Source organism: Chanodichthys erythropterus, chromosome 11 (assembly GCF_024489055.1).
Source record: "Chanodichthys erythropterus isolate Z2021 chromosome 11, ASM2448905v1, whole genome shotgun sequence".
Classification (NCBI taxonomy): Eukaryota; Metazoa; Chordata; class Actinopteri; order Cypriniformes; family Xenocyprididae; genus Chanodichthys; species Chanodichthys erythropterus.
The window spans coordinates 25,475,679-25,500,296 of NC_090231.1; the positions used below are offsets into that span (position 1 = coordinate 25,475,679).

A 24,618-nucleotide genomic window follows, 5' to 3' on the forward strand; every position below is an offset into this window, starting at 1 on the left:
GTTGATATTTTTCTCTGCCAACCATTTCCTGACCACTTTTGTTGTGTGTTGTGGATCATTGTCTTGTTTGAAGGTCCACTGCATCCCCAGGCCCAAAGTTTTTCTGCAGACTGTCTGATGTTTTGCTCCAGAATGTACTCTTCTTTTTTCATGATGCCATTTACATTTACAAGGTTGCCTGGCCCATTGGCTGAAAAACACCCCCAAAGCATTATGTTCCCACGACCATGCTCAAACTTGGGGATGGTGTTCTTGGGGTTGAATGGTTCTCTTTTTTTTTTCTCCAAACAAAAGCCACATCCCTGTGTCCAAACAGCTAAATTTTTGTCTCATCAGACCACAAAATCAATCACCAAAAGGCTTTTTTTTTTTGTTCTGTTGTCTAACGATATATATATATATATATATATATATATATATATATATATATATATATATATATATATATAAACCTAATTTTTTTTTTTTTTTTTTTTGTACTACAACTAAACTAACTAATGGCAAATAATTTTGTGTTTTGTCTCATGTCTTAAGAATGAACCGTCTAATGCCAAATCCATCGCCCCCAAGCAAGTCAGAGTCAGGACACTATTGGTGGTACATGTGTGACGCCATCTAGTACACCTCCTGGTTTCGTGGGGAATGCAGTGATAAGAGACGAGCCAGACTTGTCTTTTTTTCTAGACTATCTTGACCTCTGCTAGGATTTGTTTTGGTCTGGAGTCTCAAGGAAACGCGTTATCGGGAGCGCGTGCCCTCGCATCTCAGGAGCGGTGAGGCAGTAGCTTCAGCAGCGGGCGCGACACACAGAGTGCAGGAGCGCGGAATGCTCAGCGACTGACCAGACGCTGTTTGTCTTTATTTTACATTTTCTTTGGCAACGGCCAGGCAAAAGAAACTGAGGACATCTGCCTCAGTGGATATCTGATATGGCGGGTTCAAGCACGCTCGATGTGTTTGTGGGAATTGTTCTAGTTTTACACACTTTGGGAAGTGTTTTCCAGATCACCAGAGGAGAATTAACGGCGGAAGGTGAGTGCTCGTGGACTCGAGTATAATCTGTATTGATGACAGGAGTTTGTTTTGATGATATGGATAATGTAGGCTTATATCAGGTATTCACGCCGTGACCTGAAGCGATCAGTTGCCTGTCTATTTTTATTATGTAGGCTATATCTTTGTTATATAGGAGTTTTAAACAATGGCATTGTGAGAATACAGAATACATTTTCATCAGAAGTTGATGATTCTTGTGCATCTCATCTGAAAGCGTATAATGAGCTGTGCATGTTCTTTCCTTCATCACTCATTGGAACTTTTGAGTTTTTCTGCATATTAGGCGCGTGCTGTAGGCTATTGATTTAAAATAATAATAATAATAATAATAATATTCGCGATGCAGTACAATGAATAAGCTCATATGCGCTTGAGCGTGTTTTGCTGTGCTGTTGTGATGTGCTGTTTGCATGCCAGAGGCGATGTTTATCAGCAGCTGTTTTCAGGCGGTATGCAAATCTGTTCTCTTCTTCCAGAAAGAATATGAGTGGGAAAATCTTCGGTCCCTTCAGCTTCTGTTATGTGCAGCGGGATTGTTTTCGTTGACTTTGTCCTGAAGCATATAACCTGTTCATCACAGCTATAGGGTTTCTTATCTCCTTCTGCTGTGTCGTTTCAGACTGCACAAGGTTATTTAACATGAGACGCAGGATTCAACAGACTGTACTTAAACTATTATTCTTGTACACATTTCAGAGGAAAGTAGATTGCAGTAATTTACTCTTCCTCAAGTCATAAATTCCAAGGTGTTTCCATGTTCCTACCTATCCGACTTGAGCTCATTGTGTCCTGCCTTTGTGTGTCTCGTAGAGACGATTTCTCGAGATTATATCCAGTATTTTACGGGTAAGAGAGCTGCTGTTCTGAATATCAGCACGATTTTCAGAACAACAGCAAAATAAGCTGGTGTGATATCGCTTTTATGCAAAAGTTCTATAAATAAAAAAGTAATGTCGGGTAAATTTACTTTACAGTTCGTATATTTTTCTCTATGTGAATGATATTTGTTCCAAACGAAACCAAAACATTTGGCGTGCCAGCCAGCGGGTATTAGTGGAGCTGCATCAAAATTCCTCTTCGCTCTCAAATAATTGTTATCACTCCGCTCCGGCTCCACTCCAGGTTTTTCATTTCCGGTAAGAGAAACCCTGCTCCAAGCAGAAATAATGCAGGCGCCAGAACCTTGATTCCCGTTAAAAAATTAACTTTTAGACAACGAATGTTAAAGTTCCCCTGAAATCAAAATTGACAATTCTTATTTGTATGGAATATTGCAGTGTTTGTTATAAATGATTTATCTGTGCACAACTAAAAACAAATGTGCCCTTGTAATGTTTTAAACAAAAACATTAACTTCCCCTCTCCCTTGCCACGACATCTCTGATGAAGTGTGCGCTGGTGGGAGAGGGGAACAGTAATCCCTCACCTCCAAAAATCTGTCATAAATCTTTACACATGATCACAGCAATCGACAAGAATCCAACAATCCAGTCCCGCCCTACATTTTTTCTTGTTTGAGAATCCATTTCACCCGGATAGACGTCACAGTAGGGGAGACTCACAATTTCTGTTTCATATCTACGTTGATCACTTGCCTTGCATGGACTGCTTTATGCAAAGTAAATGCTTTTGTTAAAAGTGCAGTATGTAGGATTTCTGTCCACTAAAGGTTGCTAGAGGCTAATTTAAAACAAAGGCGTAGCTTGATGACGCCAAGTTTGAGTGCAGAATCTTGGGACATGTGGTCTTCACCTCGACGGAGGGTGCGAAAGAATAGGGATAGGACTCGGGAAGCAATCATGTTCATGGATACGCTTTATTAATGTTACTGTAGTATGAAGCAGAGCAGGACTGAGTGTTGTGGAGCTGAACGAGGCCGCTGGAGCGATTGCCCAACACACACCTCACAAGCAGCAGAACTTTTGTTATGCCACAGTCGCCGGCGCCGCTTCCGCTTTTCCGGTCATGAGTATGAGGTAACGCAGCTCTGTTTATCATATTAGATTCATTTGAGAGTGTTGAAAATTATGTTATTACTTTACTCTGTGCGTTCGCTCGGCGGCTGCTGTGAAACACTTGTTTGAGACACACTGCAGTAAGCTAGATCGATTTTAGAATATCATATTAAATGCTGGATGGCTTGTGTTGATAAATGGCATGCAATTCATTTTAAAATGTATTGTATGATGAAGAAAATTCTGTATTACTGTTACTAAAAATAAAGCTGCATCGGATTATTCTATGTTAGCTACTTGACAGAACAGTGTTTTTCTATGAGGCATGGTAAAGCATGGTACTCTGAAAAAATCGAGAAAATTAGATTTAAACAATAAGACTAAACGTGTTGGGCTATAAAACAACAATTAGTTTTCTGTCTATAAATGTAGTAAAGCGTATTTGGTGTTTCCATGGTTTCTACAAAATAAAACCGGAAACCGAGGCAGACCAAGGGTTAACGCGGGTATGATGCAATTGACAGGTGACTCCTCACACGTCCCATAGCCTTGGTTAATATTGCAATTTTTTCTCATGATTTACAAATAGTTGGAAACATTTGGGATTTTGTAAGTACTCAAGTGAACAAAATATATAACACTGGCCTAGTGGTTTTACATATTGCACCTTTAAATACTACCCTTAAATTAGAGATATAAAATAAATTGATATAAATCACTTTATTTGTGATATAAAAGTAAACATTCTTGAATGCATGATATGTCAAAACAGTGAATGCTCAAGTTGGAAGTAGGGGATTTTCAAGTGCACTAGAAGGCTGTATGATGTACATATCAGCACTCATGCTGCTTGGCCAATCAAACTGGAACTAACTGCTGAGTAAATGGTGTTACACCATTGGAGAAGTGGTTTAATGTTCTTGTTTTTGATAAAGTATTCAAAATTCTGAAACAGAACTCTGTGACCTAGTTTGTAGCCTACTTTACAGGCATTGGCAGGATGGGAAATACATGTGAGTTTTGGACCAAAAAGAAAAAAATAAAAACATTATGGCCTAATGTCTCTCACATGTGTACCTTTGAGTGTTTTGTGTGTGTGCGTGTGTGTGTGTGTTTTGTATGATAGCGGATCTCTCGTTTCTTATGACAGAGAAAAACAACAAATAGGCCAAGAGTAGTACAACATTACATAATCTTATATGTGAATCAGCCTCGTGTAGCTTGTGATTACCATTACTTTCCCTTATCCCAGAGATACAGATCCTGAGGCTGAGTGAATGGTAAACGTGTTCAGACACTTCTGAATGCCAAAACGCACAGCCGAGTTCAAGTTGGTTGATAAAAACAGCTAACCCTCACAATGACTCAGTCTCTTAGATAAAATGAACACTGTTTCTTCCACCATAACATTTCTTTGGTTAAGATGCAGTTGTTTTAAGGGGTCAAGGGATTGTTTCTGGCTCTCTTGGCAAAAAGTGAAGAAAGTCCTTTACTTAACAAGCATAGTTTATGAATTATAGTTAATCTTTATTAAAAGTAGCATGTCACCCGCTTTAGATGGTTCAGGAGAAACAGCTCTGAAACTGAACAGAGGGACTTTCTGAGAAAAGGAGAGATGGTGAGAAAGCAGGGCCCCCACAAGTCTTAAGTAGTTCATCCAATGGGTTGGGTTTAGGTTTGTATTCAGTCTGTCTTTGTAACCCCCTCCCTTTGGCTCCTCTCCATTTCTCTCTCTCTCTCTGCCCTCAATTTCTTCTTAAGGGTTATACTTTTTACCATAATGTTTTTTTTCCTCCATGTAAATCCATGTAAAGTTAAAGTCTGAAGTTTGAATGTCTGTTTCTTGAAGGAAATTTGTTAGCTTCTTGAATTGCAATGCATTACTGGAGATTTGCAAAGGTCAAATTCTCCTTGTTTTCAATCCTTGGCACGGCACATCTCACTTTGAAGTCTCTTAAGGGGTTAGGGAGTGATATAGAGTTATAATATCTTATCAATACATTGAATCCAGAGCTGCCTCTGGGCCATAGACCACCCCAAGGCTTGGGCAATGTCTCTGGCCCTGAATTATCAATCCATTATACCTTGGCAGCAATATAAAGCTACATCTTGGCAGCGCAGACCCATCATATAGAGCATCTCTAGATTGTGTCTGCTTGTACCCTGTAATGGTTTTTCTCTTACTTGTACCTTCACAGGCAGGTAGCTTCATCTCTTCTTGTGGTCGAGTTTTAGTGATGTGCATCTCGTACACATAAAGTGGCTGTCTCTCGGCTCATGGCCCAGATAAAGCATTATTTATAGAGTGCGCTGGCCATCTGCAGTGCTGTGTCAGAAAAGACTTTATTAATAGGAGTGAAGAGCTGGGTGTGTTTCTCAAGCTACCAATACAACAAAATTAATAGTTTGTTGCTAAGTTTGGTGGAGTGAAGTGAGTTCACAAGATGGAATCTCCCATTTGTCAACATTTTATACGTAAACTAGTGATTACAGTAAATGCTATTCAAAACATTCAGTTTAGATTCTATAATGAATACACGCACACTGAAATGTACAGGTACGTTACAGGTACCATATGATATTCATGTTCACACACAAACTTGAATAATTTAATTAGCGATGAGCGTTTTTTAAAAAGTTGTATTACATGTGATCACAAACCACATGGGAGAATCACAGTTAGTGATTGTTGCAGGTTTCTGATCTTTTTTTCTGCCCACTTCTCAATGGAAATTTGACATGTCAGCATGTCTGATTCTCTTAATTTCTTGCAAGATAAGCATTAAAGAATATGGCAGATCTCATTTTGGTGTCCAGTGAGTTTGGATTGGGTTATTTACTGGACATTTTGGCCATTAAACATTTTCCTAGAAAGGTCCTGTTATTATTTTATTCCTGCCACCCTTGAAGAGTAAAGTAAGAATTTGTACTTTAAATTTGTATATTAAGAATTTATAAAATGCCAAGTGTTTACTTTTAGAGTGGTCCTTTAGTAACAGATAGTTGTGGTTGCTCCATCTGGACGTCATTAGAATTGGACATCCTTCCTGCATATTTTCCATCCCGCTCTCCTTTTCTGTAAATCTTTCGCCTAACAAGACTGTCTGCAGCTTCATTCTCACAAACCTGAGCCTGTTTGAATGGAGCCTATGGGTGTGACCGATATGTGTGTGTATGAGTCAGTGAGACGATGGAAGACAGCATGAGCTCATTGGGTATTTTTCATTTCTCATTCCTCATTCTCTTTAACTTGGCTAAGTTGGATATGAAACCTCTCTCTCTCTCTATCTCTCTCTCTCACACACACACACACACACACACACACACACACACACTATTTAGATAGAATTAGGCCTTGTGGCATCAAGTAGGCATCGAGTTAACTGACCATAGCACTGATGCACAGCCTGTTTCTAATACACAGCCTGGTTCTAAGTTCATCATCCATCATAATGCCAAAAGAAGCAGCCTCCCACACACAAAAACTCATACACACACAAAAATTGAGCCCTGCAGAGGCAGCCATTGGAACTTCCATTGACCTTCATGTCTTTCAGAAGTGACTGCTGTAGGGGGAGAAGGCCGTTTGAAGGAAGCTTCCTGAAGGAGAGTGGGAGAGAGGCAAAGAAAGAGAGTCCAAAAATAATGAAAGCAGCACTAAATAGTTAAATAATCATATAATGTAATATATATATATAGAGAGAGAGAGAGAGAGAATATCAAATTTGTGAGAGAAAAAAAAACAAAAAAGAATACATGTTGGACAAGATTGTCATTTGGATGAATGAGTTGATTTGAATAATAGGCTCTGCAATTTTCCTTCCCTTCTTTCAGCATGGTGCATAAGTGAATGGATAGCTTGAGTCAGGCTTTATCCATCCTTGAATGAGTTCCTAAGAAAGAGTGAAAAGAGCTATGAAGAAAAGGATAGAGGGGGTCCTTCTGGGTAGGTATGCTTGCAGTGCCTGACCGTTGTACTCAGGCGCACCACCATGCGTTCATAAACAAAAACTAATATTACACTATTAAACAATCACTCTCAAAGTGGTATGAAGTTGTTCAGTTACATTTGCCACAAAAGAAGTGGAAGGTAAAAGTACACCTCAACCTTAACCAGACTAAATCCCATTTAAAAGTGCACCGCTTGACCTCACTGAATACAGCTGTGAAAGAGAGAGGGGAGGAGAAAGAGAGAGTTTCTTGGTGAAAGTCACAGAGGTTTCCAGTAGTTGTCTATTGTTCTCTAAGGGTCTTGTGTGATTCACTTGTTCAAAATGCTTTTCAGGCCTCCAGCGGTGCTTTTGTTTTCAATTCCTGCCTGGTTCTCTTTCAATCTTTCTCTGCCATTTCAGTCTTTCTCTCCAGGGTTGCAATAATGGTACTCGGTATGAGGTCCTTTTCTTCATAGCTTAACTAATTACCTTTCAACAAAAGTTAATTACACCGCTCTGAAGTGTTTGTTATTCTTTCACAAACATATTCAATGCACTATTCGCAAACATGGCTGGCTAACAGCAGATTATATGTGCTATTAACCTCAGTGGTGCATTTTACATGTTAAAAGTGTAGACCGGATGCTTTTTTTTCCTAATTGAAAAAAAACATCAAAGACTGGTTAGCTGCTATAATCTGCTCTCAGGACACCTAAAAAGATTTCTTGCACCTGTTCATGTGCACTGACCCAAATGTAAGTAGTGAATGCAGAGCATCTTGTGACTTTAGAACAGAGCCTCTAGTGTGAATGAGATGGAATGGGTGATGAGGCAGAGAGATTGGAATAGCAAGAAGTTGTAAACGTGTCCCTGAGGATATGTGTGTGTGTGTGTGTGTGTGTGTGTGTGTGTGTGTGTGTGTGTGTGTGTGTGTGTGTGTGTGTGTGTGTGTGTGTGTGTGTGTGGCGTTTCAATGTGGGGGGTTAGCAGAGGTTGGCTCAAGGGGAATGAAAGTTTCAGTTCACTCAAGCAAACTCACAAGCACTTGAGTGTTCAGCAAAGGACAATTAACCAGCACATTGCTTTTTCTCATGAGGACTATCTGTTTCTTTTTCTTTTTTCTATTTTTTTCTTTTTGCAGGATGTTGTTTTTGCTTGTATGTCTAGTTCTGCTGCTCACAATGCTAAATCTCTTTTTAGTAGTCACATGAGTCATTTCTAATAAAAGATCTTTCATTTCTTATGGACATCTGCCCTCGATTTCTGTTTAATAAGTATATTTTTCTTTTTTGTTCAACAACAACAAGAGAATCCTGCTTTTTCTGGAGGCTTTCTAAAGCAATCAAGGGGCCACAGAAAAGTTCAGAGAATAACTGTGTAAAAAATATTAAAATGATCAAGAGACAGTAAATACTTTTACATGGTTACAGAAAATTTCTGTATAAAAATGAATACTGTTTCACAATTTGTAAAAGCATATTTGGGGGTACTTTAGGGGTAAGCTCTGATCTAGAATGATGGAACATATTTTGGAATAATTCTTACCAAGTATAATACTGAATATAACAGCGATGTCCAGAGTTAATCTCAATGTAGATAATGTAAAGATGAAGAAAGAGGGTATCAAAATTTGCAACTAACACTGCATCTCATTTAAACACTCAGAAGAGTAGTGACAACCATATTTAGTTGTAAAAAGGGGTACACACATAGTAACATATAAAAAAATATCTTTATAAATCCATCATTTTCTCCCTCCAGCTCTGAGTTCTCAAACACATATATTATTTTTCAGAGAGACTGTGGTTTGTTTAAAGCAGCACTTTAACAAGTATAAACAAAACACCACACCCTTGTACCAGACATGAATGTCTCTCGTTGCTAATATTTCATCACAAATAGCTAAAACCAAATATCCCATGGCATTTTCAAAACATTGCCCTGTTTGTTTCAGTATCCCCACCCCACCAGTCCAACACAGCAACATTGACTTGTCCAGTGATGTGAGACTATCTGTTTGGCCTAGTAACGTGTGCAAAACCTGTTTGAAAAACTGTAGTTTTTGCATTTTTCATTTAATGCTAGTATGGCAGAATTGCTAAATTTTCCTAAAAATAAAAATTCTGTCATTGTTTACTCACCCTCATGTTGTTCCAAACCCGTAAAACTTAATGAAAAAAAATATCCCTGTCCCTCCATAGACTGCTACGCACCTGACACTTTGACGCTTCAAAAAGTAATAAAAGAGATAAAGAGATAGTTAAAATTTTATGAAAAGACACAATCACTTTATATGATGAACAGACTGAATTTTTTGTTCACATATAAACTTTGATCAGCGAACATATACAAAAGCTCAACAGTACCTGCTTGACGTGCGAGAAAAAAATTATTGGTCCTTGCGGAAGCTCAAATGTGCCGTTTAAGGGGCCGTTCACATATAACATCTAAAAATGTGTGGAAAGCGCAGACGCACCGCTTTCTCCTTCTTTCCAAAGCGCTTGTGCTCCCGTGGCGTCTATCGTTGCTAGGCAACCATGAACTGCACTCTCCACAAGGACAAAGAATATACACTAACAAGAAGCGAAACTCAATAGAACGTTCCATTGAAACACCGGCGCCCAGCAGCAGCTCTGCGTTTCCGCCATTTTGGGGTGAAAGCGACTCGTCAGGCCACTAGTATCTATGGCAATATCAGCTGCTTTTTTATAAAAAAAAAAAAAGTACATTAAAGCTAAAATTAAACCTGAATGATGACAACACAGAATGAAATACTAGTGATCATCAAATCCTTTTAACAGGTTATTTTACACACTTTGTGTTTGTCTTCCACTTTTTTCACAAAACCTTTTTGCTCTCTAGAAACCCAGTCAGTTTGGGATAAAATTCTTTGAAATTCAAGTATTAGCATTATAAACACTGAATTAATACCAACATATTAAATTAAATTAAGGACATGCATCAGAAAAATTGGGAATGTTGGACAATAAACATATAACAGAATATAAAAGTTTGTGGTAACGCTTTAGATTACAGCCCGGAAAGTACTGCGTAATTACAACAAATTTACAGCGTAACTTTCAATAATTATACTGTAACTATACAGTAAGTATGTGTAAGTATAGGGGAACAATATGTGAAGTATTGGGAATAAAGGGGTAACAACCAGGAAAAATAACAAATTATTCATACTTTTAATATTTTATAACTAAGGGGTACGTATGACATAACTAAGGGGTAAATATGACATTACGGGCCGTAAATTAAAGTGGAGCTTGTTACCCTCTTATTTCATGTAGTTACAGGGTAAGTAATTAATAAAAATAAATAAATAAATAAATAAAAACGCAAACAGTCATATCACTTGGAAAACTTTATTTGAAAAACAACTTATTTCAAAACAGATTTAAAGTTACAACACTTCTTATTTGTTTCTCTTGCTTGGCTTCCTCCTCCTCTTGTTCCTCTTTTTCTTTCTTTCCACTGATGAATCTTAAGAGGGAATCCCATTTGCTATTCTGTATTTAAAAATTACAGAACACCCGGAAATGTGCTCACCGTTTACTCATCCTTTACCCTCATGCCATCTGAGATGTATACGACTTTCCTTCTTAAGATGAACACAAAAAGGATTTTAGGAAAAAAATAAATCATCTGGGGGCGCTTTATAATGCAAGCTCACGTGTTCCTAAAAGTCGAAGCATCAAACAGCACAAACAGTATTAACTACAGTAATCCATACGACCCTAATGGATGAATCGATGTCTTCTGAAGTGAAACGATTCGTATTTGTAATAAAAATGCCAAATATTTGAATATTTTTAAAACTTTCGACCAGCTGTCTTCTGCGCGTGCATGCGAGGGTTGAGAGTTCATGCGTGACGTAACTTGAAGCATGACGTAGGAATGCCGAGAAACTCACGCAGATGTTGGATGCCGTCAGTTTTTTTTTTTTTATTATTATTATTTTAGTAATGCTCACAACAAAATACACAGAATAACAGATAATGAGAATGAGAAACAAACAAGACAGAATAACAGAGACGGCAGTTCCCGCGCGAGTTTCACACGAATCTCCCGCGAGAACATCATGAAAGCTTCAATGTGCTTCATCGAACGCGTCGCGAAGTCGACTCTCATGCAGGCGCTGGTGACAGTTTGTCAGAAGCGAAAAGATGAATAGCCTAAACCATGAGAAAATTTCGGGGTGTACTGTATTTTCTTATAATACAGAATAGCAACGGGATTCCTTCTTAAGATTCAACAGCTGAGAAACAAGAGCAGGTGGAAGCCAAGCGAGAAACAACAACAACCAAAAAACGGACAAAACTTGTTACTTTCTGTCAGGACTTTAGAGTTTAAAATGAAAAGTTGATTTAAAAAAATGAATAATAAGTGTTGTAGAACTGTTTTTAATAAAGTTGTTTTTCAAATAAAGGTTTCGGAGTCAGTGATATCAGATTGTTTGCATTTTATTAATTACTTACCCTGTAACTAAATGAAATAAGAGGGTAACAAGCACCACTTTAATTTACGGCCCGTAATGTCATACTTACCCCTTAGTTAGCCTATATGTCATACGTACCCCTTAGATATAAAATATTTACAGTATAAATAATTTGTTATTTTCCTGGTTGTTCCCCCTTTATTCCCAATACTTTACATATTGTTCCCCTATACTTACACATACTTACTGTATATTTACACTATAATTATTGAAAGTTATGCTGTAAATTCATTGTAATTACGCAGTACTTTCCGGGCTGTAATCTAAAGCGTTACCAAGTTTGTTTTTCCAAAAGTGTGAATTATGCGATAACGGACACAGCAATGCACCATGTATTATAAGATCATTATGTTTGTACCGTGATCTATTAAAACATACAATATATATGTCACAGACACGTCAGGTTCCACCTCACTCCCTTACCCACGCACCCAATCACCAGAGTACTGATCACCGCCACCTGCAACTCATTATCACCATGATCACCTCACTACTTAAGCCCCACACTCACACACACACATTGTCCGGTCTCGTTCATGATACACTAGTTGTATGCTTACCTCAAGGACTCCCAAAACGACACTTACCTGTCTCCATACTCTCCATCGTCTCCATCGTCTCCTGGTCTCCTCGTGTCTCTACCTACCTGTGTGTGTGAGTGTTCCCGTCTGCCAACTCCAACGTCTTCATCAAACTGCATCTGCAATACAAACAAGGACAGTATTACCTCTCTTTCATCCTCAAGATCTTCATTACCATCATTGCACTTACCTGTTGCTCTGCTGATTTTTCTAAATAAACATCCAAACTGCATTTACATCTGTCTCCGGTGTCTCTACTGTAACAGAAGACCGGACCATAACAGCTTACAATCAGCATGAGCCGTCAAGACCCTTTCCAGGAGCTCGTGGATGCAGTTCGGCGAGCACTCACTCCTCAACCACCGTCACCATCACCAGCACCAGCCACCGCTGCTGCCACCGCCGCCACAGTCACCTCTACTTCGCCGGTATTCACCGCCAGTCCCATGGCCAAACCGGCGCCCTACTCAGGATCGGCGGAGGATTGCAGCGGATTCCTCCTTCAGTGTGAGCTGGTCCTGGAGATGCAGCCGCACCTCTACCCCACCGATACGGCGAAAATAGCGTTCATTATCTCCCAACTGCAAGGTAAGGCCCTACAATGGGCAGATTCGCTCTGGACTCAAAATGGATCAGTTGTCAAATCCTACACGGCATTCGTTACCCACTTCAGAGAAGTCTTCGGAAAACCTTTGGCAGATTCTTCAACTGGAGAGAAATTGTATAATTTAAAACAAGGAAATAAGACTGTTAACGATTATGCCTTGCAGTTCAGAACGCTCGCCGCAACCAGCGGATGGAACGAACAAGCCCTCATCACTACCTTTCGACAAGGTCTGGAGCCAAACGTGCGGCTGCATCTCGCTGCATACGAGGACTCCATAGGACTTGAAAGATTCATCCAACTCGCCATCCGCGTGGGTTCTCGTATGCAGTCGTGTCTCCTCGAGCACCAGGGCCAGTCACAGGCTACACCTCTCCTCCGTCGGTCCGAACCCGTCAGCTCCCCAGAACCAGCCCCCGAGCCCATGCAAGTGGATAACTCCCGTTTGTCACCCACAGAAAGACAGAGAAGGCTGGCCCTGAATCTATGCTTATACTGTGGATCTCCTGGGCATGTCATCTCCACATGCCCAACCCGTCCTCCTCGACCTGTGGTGAGTGCTATCATTCCCTCTATCCAAAAGATGAAACCACTCACTACTGTAGTAAACCTTACTGCTGCTAATGCTTCCATTCCAGTGGTGGCGCTCCTCGATTCAGGGTCAGCAGGAAATTTCATCTCCGGCGCCCTCTGTCGACACCTCGGGATTAAGACCTCGCCTTCTCCGATTAACTACCAGGTCCACTCTATCACGGGCAAACCCCTGAGCCGCAAGACGATTCGACGCGTCACTGGACCCCTTCAACTGCACGTGGGTATCTTCCACACCGAATCCATCCATCTGCTGGTTCTGGAGGAATCCACCGCTGACGTGGTTCTAGGGCGCCCGTGGCTGGAACTCCACAATCCCAACATCTCATGGCGCACGGGCGAAGTCCTGAAGTGGGGCGACCACTGTTTCCCTGGCTGTTTTCCAGAACTTCCCATTCCAAGATCTCCTCTCTCAACAAGTCTCTCTATCAACGCTACCTCCATCGAAAGCCCCATGGAAAAACGCTCCGTCGAAGTTCCACCCGACTACGCCCCCTTCAGTGACGTCTTCTGCCCGCAACGCGCCTCCAAGCTTCCTCCACACCGGCCATGGGACTGTGCCATCGATCTGTTTCCGGGTGAACCAGTGCCCAGGGGACGCATATACCCCCTGTCAGTACCGGAGGAGAAGGCCATGGAGGAATACATCAAAGAGGCCCTTAATCAAGGATACATCCGCCCGTCTACTTCCCCTGCTGCTTCAAGCTTCTTCTTCGTGGCCAAGAAGGACGGAGGCTTGAGGCCTTGCATTGATTACCGCTCATTAAACAAGATCACAGTCAAATTCCGGTATCCACTTCCCCTCGTCCCAGCGGCTCTGGAACATCTCCGCGGTGCCACTGTGTTCACCAAGCTGGACCTCCGCAGCGCGTACAACCTCATCCGGATACGCGAGGGGGACGAGTGGAAGACCGCCTTCGTCACGCCCACCGGCCACTATGAATACCTAGTTATGCCGTATGGCCTGGTCAACGCCCCCTCCGTATTCCAGGACTTTATCCATGAGGTGCTCCGGGAGTTCCTCCACAAGTTCGTCCTCGTGTATATTGATGACATCCTCATCTACTCCCGGAGCTTGGCCGAACATCGCCACTACGTTGCGGAGGTCCTCAAGCGCTTACGGCAGTTCCATCTCTTCCTAAAAGCAGAGAAGTGCTCGTTCCATCAGCCCTCAGTCCACTTCCTAGGATATGTGATTGACCACAGTGGCATCCGGATGGACGAGGGGAAGGTCTCTGCCATCCAGAACTGGCCCACTCCAAGTACCATAAAAGAACTCCAACGTTTCCTCGGATTTTCCAATTTCTACCGCCGATTCATCAAGAATTACAGCACCATAGTCAGTCCACTCACCAACCTCCTCCGGAAGCAGCCCAAGTCTCTGTCCTGGTCCCAGCCTGCCACAGAAGCTTTCGAGTCACTCAAGAAGGCCTTCACCACCGCTCCCCTCCTCGTCCACCCCAATCCAGACCTCCCATTCGTCGTGGAGGTGGACGCCTCCACCACCGGAGTGGGAGCGGTACTATCACAGCAGCAGGGGAAACCAAGTAGGCTCCATCCATGCGCCTTCTTCTCCCGTAAGCTCAACCCGGCGGAGGTGAACTATGATATCGGGGATCGCGAACTCCTGGCTGTAAAGCTCGCCCTTGAAGAGTGGAGGCATTGGTTGGAGGGGGCAAACCACCCATTCCAAGTTCTAACCGACCATAAGAACCTCGAGTATCTGAAAGCTGCCAAGCGACTCAGCCCTCGTCAAGCTCCGGTGGGCGATGTTCTTCTCACGATTCAACTTCACAATTTCATACCGCCCTGGTGTCAAGAACATTAAAGCCGATGCTCTCTCACGTCTCCACGCCCCCGAGGAAAAGAACGACGAACCTGAACCTATCCTGCCTGATACCCTCTTCGTGAGCCCCATCGAATGGTCAGAAGAGACCTTACCCTCCTCCAATGCCTCCTCACGCACTCCGCCGGGTTGCCCCCAAGGCTTACGCTACATCACCCGGACACGACGCACTCCCACTCCTGCACTCCGTTCACTCTTCACTTGGCACTGGTCACCCGGGGGTCAATGAGACCCTCTCGCTGCTTAAACAGCGCTTCTGGTGGCCCAACATGGCCAGCGACGTCAGAAGGTACGTGCAGGGCTGCAGGGAGTGCGCCATCTCCAAGAGCCCACGCCATCTACCAACCGGCAAGCTCAATCCTCTGCCCGTTCCTGAGAGACCCTGGTCACACCTGGGAGTGGATTTCGTCACGGATCTCCCAGAGTCTGATGGTCACACCTGCATTCTGGTCGTCGTGGACCGTTTCTCCAAAGCCTGCCGTCTAATACCCCTGGAAGGTCTACCGACTGCCATGGCCACAGCGGAATTAATGTTCAACCATGTCTTTCGTCACTATGGAATCCCCGAAGATATAGTCTCTGACAGAGGACCTCAATTCGTCTCTCGAGTCTGGAAGGCGTTCTTCTCCCTCCTGGGTGTGACCGTCAGCCTATCGTCTGGATACCATCCTCAGTCGAACGGGCAGACGGAACGGAAGATCCAGGAGATCGGCCGCTTCCTGCGTACCTTCTGTCACGGCCACCAGAACTCCTGGAACCAGTACCTGGGTTGGGCCGAGTACGCCCAGAACTCCCTCCGTCAAGCCACTACTGGATTAACACCTTTCCAATGCGTACTCGGTTTCCAACCCCCACTGTTCCCCTGGGACGGGGAACCCTCCAACGTTCCTGCAGTTGACTACTGGTTCCGGGAGAGCGAGAGGGTATGGGACTCAGCTCACCACCAGCTGCAGAGAGCCCTGCGCAGGCGCAAGATGACAGCCGACCTTCGGCGCTCCCAAGCTCCAACCTACCAACCGGGGCAGAAGGTCTGGCTGTCCACCAGAGACATCAGGATGCGCCTGCCCTGCAAGAAGCTGAGTCCCCGCTTCATTGGCCCGTTCACCATCCTTCGACAGATCAACCCCGTCACCTACAGACTACAACTCCCTGCACAGTACAAAAGAATTCATCCCACTTTCCACGTGTCACTATTAAAACCTCACCACCCTTCTGTTCTTCCTTCCACAGAACCTGACGTGGCAGCCGCCGAGCCCCCCCTTCCACTCATCCTGGACGATGGAACTGCTTACGTGGTGCGAGAGATCCTGGACTCCCGGCGCCGTGGTGGTCTCTTAGAATACCTGGTGGATTGGGAAGGCTATGGCCCCGAGGAACGCTCATGGGTCCCCAAGAATGATATCCTTGATCCTACTCTGTTACAGACTTTCCACACCAACCACCCAGACAGACCTGCCCCACGACCTCGAGGACGACCACCACGACGTCGGGGTCCTCGGCCCTCAGGAGCGGGCCGTGGGAGGGGGGGTACTGTCACAGACACGTCAGGTTCCACCTCACTCCCTTACCCACGCACCCAATCACCAGAGTACTGATCACCGCCACCTGCAACTCATTATCACCATGATCACCTCACTACTTAAGCCCCACACTCACACACACACATTGTCCGGTCTCGTTCATGATACACTAGTTGTATGCTTACCTCAAGGACTCCCAAAACGACACTTACCTGTCTCCATACTCTCCATCGTCTCCATCGTCTCCTGGTCTCCTCGTGTCTCTACCTACCTGTGTGTGTGAGTGTTCCCGTCTGCCAACTCCAACGTCTTCATCAAACTGCATCTGCAATACAAACAAGGACAGTATTACCTCTCTTTCATCCTCAAGATCTTCATTACCATCATTGCACTTACCTGTTGCTCTGCTGATTTTTCTAAATAAACATCCAAACTGCATTTACATCTGTCTCCGGTGTCTCTACTGTAACAATATATATTTCAATTCAGACAGTGGAGTAATACTATTATTATTCCATTAGGTCTGGTCTATATTGTTCACTGCAAACATGATGATCTTAAATGGATTAATTATTAATTTACTATTAATAAATATGTAAAGTTGCATAAAATGGAAATACTCAATAATAGCCTAGGCTAACTACGTTCCCTCAGATGGTTGAATGGTTGGATTCCACAACTGGTAAAATAAAACATATAAAGACAATACAACATTTACTGTAGGTGCCATAAAATTTACTGATGACTTAGTTTGAAAAAATGTTCTATTGTGCTTCTGATTTGGCAGTGAAATTCGCCGATTTTGGGTGTGAAATATTCTATCGTCCAGCTGGCTTTTTCACCCCATAATGGCGGCCGCGCTATCGGAGCTCCATCTAGTGGCTGTACTTTTTGATGAGGAGTAGGAAGTTTCAGCAAAGGATAAATTGATTTCTAGCCCTTGCATTAGCTTTACTACTAGATATTTATGGAGATGAGATATAAAAACCCCCCTGTAAACCTATGATCAGCTATTCGATGTTTTGTTACAGAAAAGCCGAAGCTGATTGGTTCTTGTCACATGACCTGTGGCTTGCGGCATTCTGAAAAGTTGAGAATTTTTCATCTCGATGCGCCTGGAAAACGCACCGCATACACGTCGCTTCCATTATGAGTGCACCTGCCGCGTGGCTATATTTGAAATAACTGACTTGCACGCGGAAAAGACGCGATATGTGAATGGCCCCTATCACACAAGAATGAACCTCATTGGTTCTCGCACGTCAAGCAAGCATGATTGAGCTTCTGTTTACTATAACTGATGTGAGCATTGATGAATGTGTGAATAAAAGATTGTCTCTTTAGTTTGATTCATATGGTTTAGTTTTACAATCTCTTTATGAACTTTTTGAAGCATCAAATTAGTTGTTTAGCTGTCAGTGGAACAGAAATCTCTGTTTTCATTAAAAAGATCTTCATTTGTGTTCCAAAGATGAACGAAAGTCTTACAGATTTGGAACAGAATTTTTGGGTGAATTAACCTTTTAAGGTTATTTTAATATTTTTTCCTCAAAAACATTTGTATTTTTTGCATTAACAATGAAGTCCACTTTTTCAAATCTTTCTGCCTTCTGTTTATTTGTCGCAGAAATGTTTAAAGATGTTGTAATTTTTCAAAATATTATATTCAGTCACTCAGTAGCGCATAAACACCCGACTCATGTTCATGATGGTGTTTTCAGCTGCATGCAAGCCTTAACAGGACTGTGGGTTCTGACTTACTCAGACTTGAACAATAAAGCTTTGTGTTTCTGCAACTAGAACCGTGTGTGTGTGTTTTAGGGAGTGTATGTATGAGTGGTGGGTGTATGTTTGTTGGATGAGGAAATTCACTTCAGCAGAACTGGACAAAAAGATTCTGATCTGTAGAACTCTGAAGCATAAACACATTATACTGCTTGTATGTGTTTCTAAGAGAAGCTCCCCTGAGCCTCATCCACTGTAAAACACCAATGTGATAATATTTTTGTAATTAAGTAGTAAGGAATTAGTAGGTTTTGTAGTATGCTGTGCTTTATAATCATTTGTCCCATACATTGGAAATATAGTGTTTTACACACTTTGGCAGTTATTTTGCTCAGTGCTCCCCACATCCAGAACAAAAATCACTGATTGCAGTAGCTTCATATTTTTTATATACATCCTTGTAGCTCAAACTGAAGGGCATGGTGGTGCAATGCCAGGGTCATGAGGTTTCACAGGACATGCATAAACGTCTAGTGTTACTTAAGCAGCTGCTAAATGCATGAATGTAAATGTATGTTTTATTTACAAACAAATGAATTTGCACAGTTCTGCAGCCCCATTTGCATGTTATTAGGAATTAAAATAGTTTTGTGTCATAACATTAATTGCGATCCGAGGCAGACAGAGCACTAATGCAAATTGCCCATCTACATACTGATAGTTATTGCTCGTCACTGAATGTCTTGTTGTACACAGAAATGGGGGTGGGAGATAAAAGAGAGTTCCAGCTGTGCTGTCTCTAGGTTTGTGGGCGAGTGCATGAATTGCTTGATCTGAGAACAGCCTCAAGGATATTGTTTTCCCATCATGCTTTTCCCAAGGCAGTCAGCAACATCAGTCATATCTGATGTCTTTCTAAGAGTATTTCTACTTTTCTAAATGTGTGAATCTACAGTGATAAACCCTCTATTTTCAATAAAAACATCTGTTAGTTAACTCTTGATGATTTTTTTAAAGAGGTTATATAATGCCACTTTTACAAGATGTAAAATAAGTCTCTGATGTCCCCAGAGTGTGTATGTGAAGTTTTAGCTCAAAATACCATACAGGATTTTGTGTGTCCCTTTAAATGCAAATGAGCTGCTGCACTCAAAAGGAGGCGGAGTTTCAGGAGCTCATGTTAGCACCAAAGAGTATAGAACCCAAGAGACGACACTCTGATACTTTTTGGGCAACAGCTACTCGATGGCGCTCCGGTAGAACGGCCGCCATTAAGGGGTAAAAATACTAACTGGACCATAGAATCCTTCAAATCTTACACACCCAAAACCGGCGAATTTCACTGCCAAATCAGAAACGCAAAAGAACATTTTTCAAATGAATTCATCAGGAAATTTTATGGCACCTACAGTAAATGTTATATTGTCTTATATATGTTTTATTTTACCAGTTGTGGAATCCAACCATTCAACCATCTGAGGTAACGTAGTTAGCCTACTTTATTGAGGATTTTCATTTTATACAACTTTACTCATTTATTAATAGTAAATGAATACATTTAAGATCATCATGTTTGCAGCGAACAATATATTTCAGACCTAGTGGAGTAATAGTAATAATATCTAGGTCTGAATTGAAATATTCAAAATATAAGGCTATATATGGATCACGCTACAAACATAACGATCTTATGATACATGATGCATTGTTGTGTCCGTTATCGCATAATTCCCACTTTTGGACACTTTTGCTTTAACGGACGTTAGACAACACCATTTTTTCTGATGCATGTCCTTAATTTAATTTCATATGTTGGTAACAATTCAGTGTTTATAAGCCTTTTAAAATTTTTTAACCCAAACTGACTGGGTTTCTAGAGAGCAAAGGTTTTGTGAAAAAAGTGTGTAAAATAAACTGTAAAAAGGATTTGATGATCACTTTATAGTATTTTATTCTGTGTTTTCATCATTCAGGTTGGATTTCAGCTTTAATGTACTTTTCTTTTTTAACAAAGCAGCTGATATTGCCATAGAAACTAGTGGGCCGCCGAGTCGCTTTCACCCGAAAATGGCAGAAATGCAGGGCTGCTGCTGGGCGCCGGTGTTTCGATGGAACGTTCTATTGACTGTTGCTTCTTGTTAGTGCATATTCTTTGATGGATCAGCAGAATGCAGCGGTTACCCCGGAAACCCCACAAACAAACTAGCTGCGCTAGTGAAGTTTCTAAAATGCTTCAAACCGCCATTCTTTTTTCGTATTCACAATGTTGTTCATCACAGCACCAAATACTTAATACTTAAAGACTTAACTAGCTATTTATTTTCAAACTTAAACATTTTTATATTTTAATATGGAGTACAACATGCCGTAATGACTGAAAGTTTTCTGTTTATTTGTTACTGTTCAGTAACACTTGATGACCTAAGGCTTCATTGGTTAACATGTTAATTCATTATTACCAAACTGACACTGAAAAAATACATTTATTATAGCATTTATTAGCATTTAAAATAGCATAATCTTAGTTAATGTCATTTTGTAGTTAATGTTTGTTAACATTACTAAAATAAAAAGTTGTAATTATTATATAATGGACCTAAAACTAACAATGATCAGTTGTTAACTTTTTTAACTAACTAACAAAAAAAAAAAAACCTTCTGTAACAAATGTAGCTATTGCTCATTCTTAATCTTAGTTAATGCATTAACTAACGTTATGAGAACTTATATAGCGTTACCTGTTGTTCTTTATAATTCTTTGTCACTTTAATCTGTTTTTTTGTACTTTATAATTTGTATACTGCATTATTGTATTTAAATGTTCAGAGTTCTTTTTGTTGTAAGAAAAAGAGTTCTTAAAGCTGTTATACTATGACAACACTTTTTTGCAACTTATTTCAATATCGTGATAATACCGTAAATGCTTCAGCAATTATCGCAACATGAAAATTTGATACCGTCACATGCCTAGTTCTTATTTTAAAATTAAACTAGTTGCTCACATATTTTATTTTTCTTCTGAACTTTTCTTCAGAGCTAGCACATACAGTAGTTACAGGCTAATAGTTGTGCATGTTATGGAGTGTTGAGGGTTTATGTTTCCAGGATAATTTAATCAGCAAAACCTGATTGAGTGTAATGAACTTGCTTTTTTTTTTTTTGCACTGTGCCCTGGCTGACACTTTTTAAGCAGAAAGAAATTAAGTCTGACATGTTAATTAGGAATACATTATGCATAGTATGCTCTCTGTCCTTGGCAGGGAGGTCAGGGTTCATGTTAGTGTGATGCCAAACAACTACGGTAGAAAATGCATGCAGCCAAGATTGAAGGCTTATGAAATGTTACACAACCTAGACGCTTGGTTATGTGGCTGAAGTAACATAGAATGCTATAGCTATGGGATCTTCTCTTGTTTGTGTATTATGCATATTGGATAGTTCACCCAAAAAATGAAAATTCTGTCCTCATGTCGTTCCAAACCTTTTTGACTTTTTGAAAAATCACTATGCAGTGTCTTTAGACATCCGAACTGCTACCCAAACATCTGTGTGTACATTTGAGTGAATGAATTGTCAGATTCCTGAGTTTATATCTATATTGTGTTTTTTGTTTGTGCATGTTCTTTCTTTTTCAGGTGCTTTGTGTTTGAGGTACATTGATTATTTCCTGTGGTGATGGTGTTAACTCACCAGTCTCCTAAGATCCATCGATCTTTAGCACATAAGTGCTCCTGATGTCATGTGGATTGTTTTTAGTGTGTTAGAGAGAGCAAACATCACTCTTTCACACATTCACACTCATAAATATAGCTGGAGCTGAAATAAGTCACTGTCAGATTTTATTTCATATGGCCTGAAAAACACAGGTCAAGTACAGATTTGATGTATTCAGTGGAAAGACCTGTGGTGACCCTTGACAAATGTACTTCATGAAAACATTAAGCTATATCCCCAGGAGTAAAATAAACACAAAGCTCAAAAAGAAAAGAGGCGAAATCAGACCGATACAGCAGCTCACAACAAGAGCAAAAATGGTAGAACTTACAAGACTTGCTAACCAGGCCAAAATGTTTCATTTAAGCATTATGATGTGTGTTGGTGTCCAGATGTGTTCGGTCACAAGAGGTTGGAGAGCTTTTAGTGATATATGAGGGTTGGTCTCTGTCTGTGTTCAACAGCAGCTGGTGAAGAGGGCGTTGCTTATTAATGTGTTTAACTGCAGATGTTAAGGATGCCAAGCCAAAAACACATTTTTGATGTGAATTTGAGTCAGTGTTTCCTAGAGAATAGTGTTTTTGCATCAGTACAAACTATTCAAACACCCCATGATTGATACATTATAAATTAAAAAACAAGACAATTTTGGAAACATTTCAATGTTTTAAATATTTGAATTCATAGTTTAATGTAGTTTTAAGTCAAGTTAAAGTGTAATTTTATATAAAAACTTCAAGTGTGCATCCTTAACTTCATGTTGTCATATAAACAACTAGTCAGTAATGGTCTCACAAAACTTGAGTGCACAAAACAGTTTCAAGTTGACTTATTTAGTAAGTGAATCAGTTGGTGATTCAGTAACCACTTGGATGGACTCATTTAATTCAGTGAAGGTTTTGTTTATAACAATAAAGATGATTGATGTTGGTGTGATTTTTTTTTTTTACATTTTCATTATAATTAACATTGACGTTACCCTGAAGGAGTTTTAAATCTTTAAAGAAGCACTAAAAGGCTCTCAAGTTGTGTCACACGTCATAAACTGAGATGTGGAAACATGCTTTAATGGGACCAGGCTGTGTGAGTGCAAATCTGGGCCATGTGTTGTGAGGTCTATCGGTTTCTCAGAGGAAATGAGCATGGCAACCAAAACATAGAAAATCCACTTTGAAGTGCTTTGAGCAGAAGTTAGCTGAGAAGAAGTTATCTAGCTGAGGTGAGAGCCTTGCAAATCAAATGTGCTTCGTCTGAGGTACAGTACTAAAAAAACAGAGAAAATATTTAAACAATATGTTTGCTTTATTGCATATCTAGTAAGTGACAGTCTTTCCTCACTTTGACATTTAAGATGTTTTTGTTTTGCTTTTTGGTATTCATGCCTTTATTATGATAGGATAGTAGAAGTAGGAACAGCGGTAATAGGCCGTCCAAAATACTGTTGCTTTATATGTTGGAGTGCTACAGTATATACAATGCTATGGCTCCGACAGGCTTCATATTTCTTCAAAACTTCAAAAGTTTCTTTTTTATTAATATTAAATGTGTGATATTATTAGAGGATGAATGCCATTTATTGTCTCTAATGGGTCTGAATGTTTTATAATGTTGTAATATAATAATTTATAACATTAAAATATTGTAATGTTATAAAACAACAATTGTGTTGCTCCGCTCAGATTAGGATGAGCAAATTACTTTTCAATCTTTCATGTTTTGAGTGTTATAAATCTGATTTTACTATATAATGCAGACATAGTTTCAGAGATCATTTCAAATAAATGGCAAAGTTGATGTTGAATCTTTAAAATAACACCTAATATTCACCTAATATATATAATAAATATATACTCTACACACCAAGTGTAATAGTTAACTAATTAACTTAATGTTAATGCTGTTGTTGTGACTTATCATTTTATCTGTCAAACTGTATAATAAATCACTAGAATGAATAGGTGTGGTGCTAATAAAATAAAATAGAATAGTCATTTTGCTGCTCTGTTTGTAGCCATAAGAGAAGAGGAAAAGTCAAATGATGTTGTTGACAGGCCAACAGCTTTCAAATAGATGTAGTCAAGGTTGCTGTTTTTTAGTTCTTGCATTCTTCCATTTATTATTATGTTTTTTATTAAATCTGAACATGTGATTTCTTGGAAAATGTCATTAATGCATTAGTCTAACATTTTGGAATGTGAGTGTGCTCGGTTATTTACTTGGAAAAAAGTTTTAAACTTTCTTTAATTTGACTTTTTATCCACAACCATTTACTCACTACCATTAACATTATTTATGCATTCATAACATAAATGTACATAAACAAATCAGACGGCATGTATGAAGACAATTTGACCTGGTTACAGTGCCCTAAGGGAGATGAATGAGGGTGTAGGCCAAGGTTCTTTCATCCCAGACCAGCCATCTTCCTTTTACAGCCCTAATAAGTTTTATATACTGTATTTTTTTTTTAATATATTTTATATATAATAAGTTGTGTGTGTGTTGTGTGTAAGAGAGAGTAGAAATGTCTGTTGGGTTTAACTCTTGTGCTTGAGAAAAACAGGAAATGACCACACTCTCGTCTGTT

At 40.4% G+C, this 24,618-nt stretch overlaps 1 protein-coding gene across 1 annotated transcript in view; it reads left to right on the forward strand.

The window, feature by feature from the left end:
- Positions 1-737: 737 nt before the first annotated feature.
- The window catches only part of plxdc2b (plexin domain containing 2b), a 71,909-nt gene continuing 48,028 nt past the window's right edge, over positions 738-24,618 (forward strand). Inside the window, exon 1 of the mRNA XM_067400616.1 lies at positions 738-1,032. Within this exon, the coding sequence (XP_067256717.1) occupies positions 930-1,032 (103 nt within the window). The 5' untranslated portion in view covers positions 738-929. The remainder of the gene's footprint in view (positions 1,033-24,618) is intronic.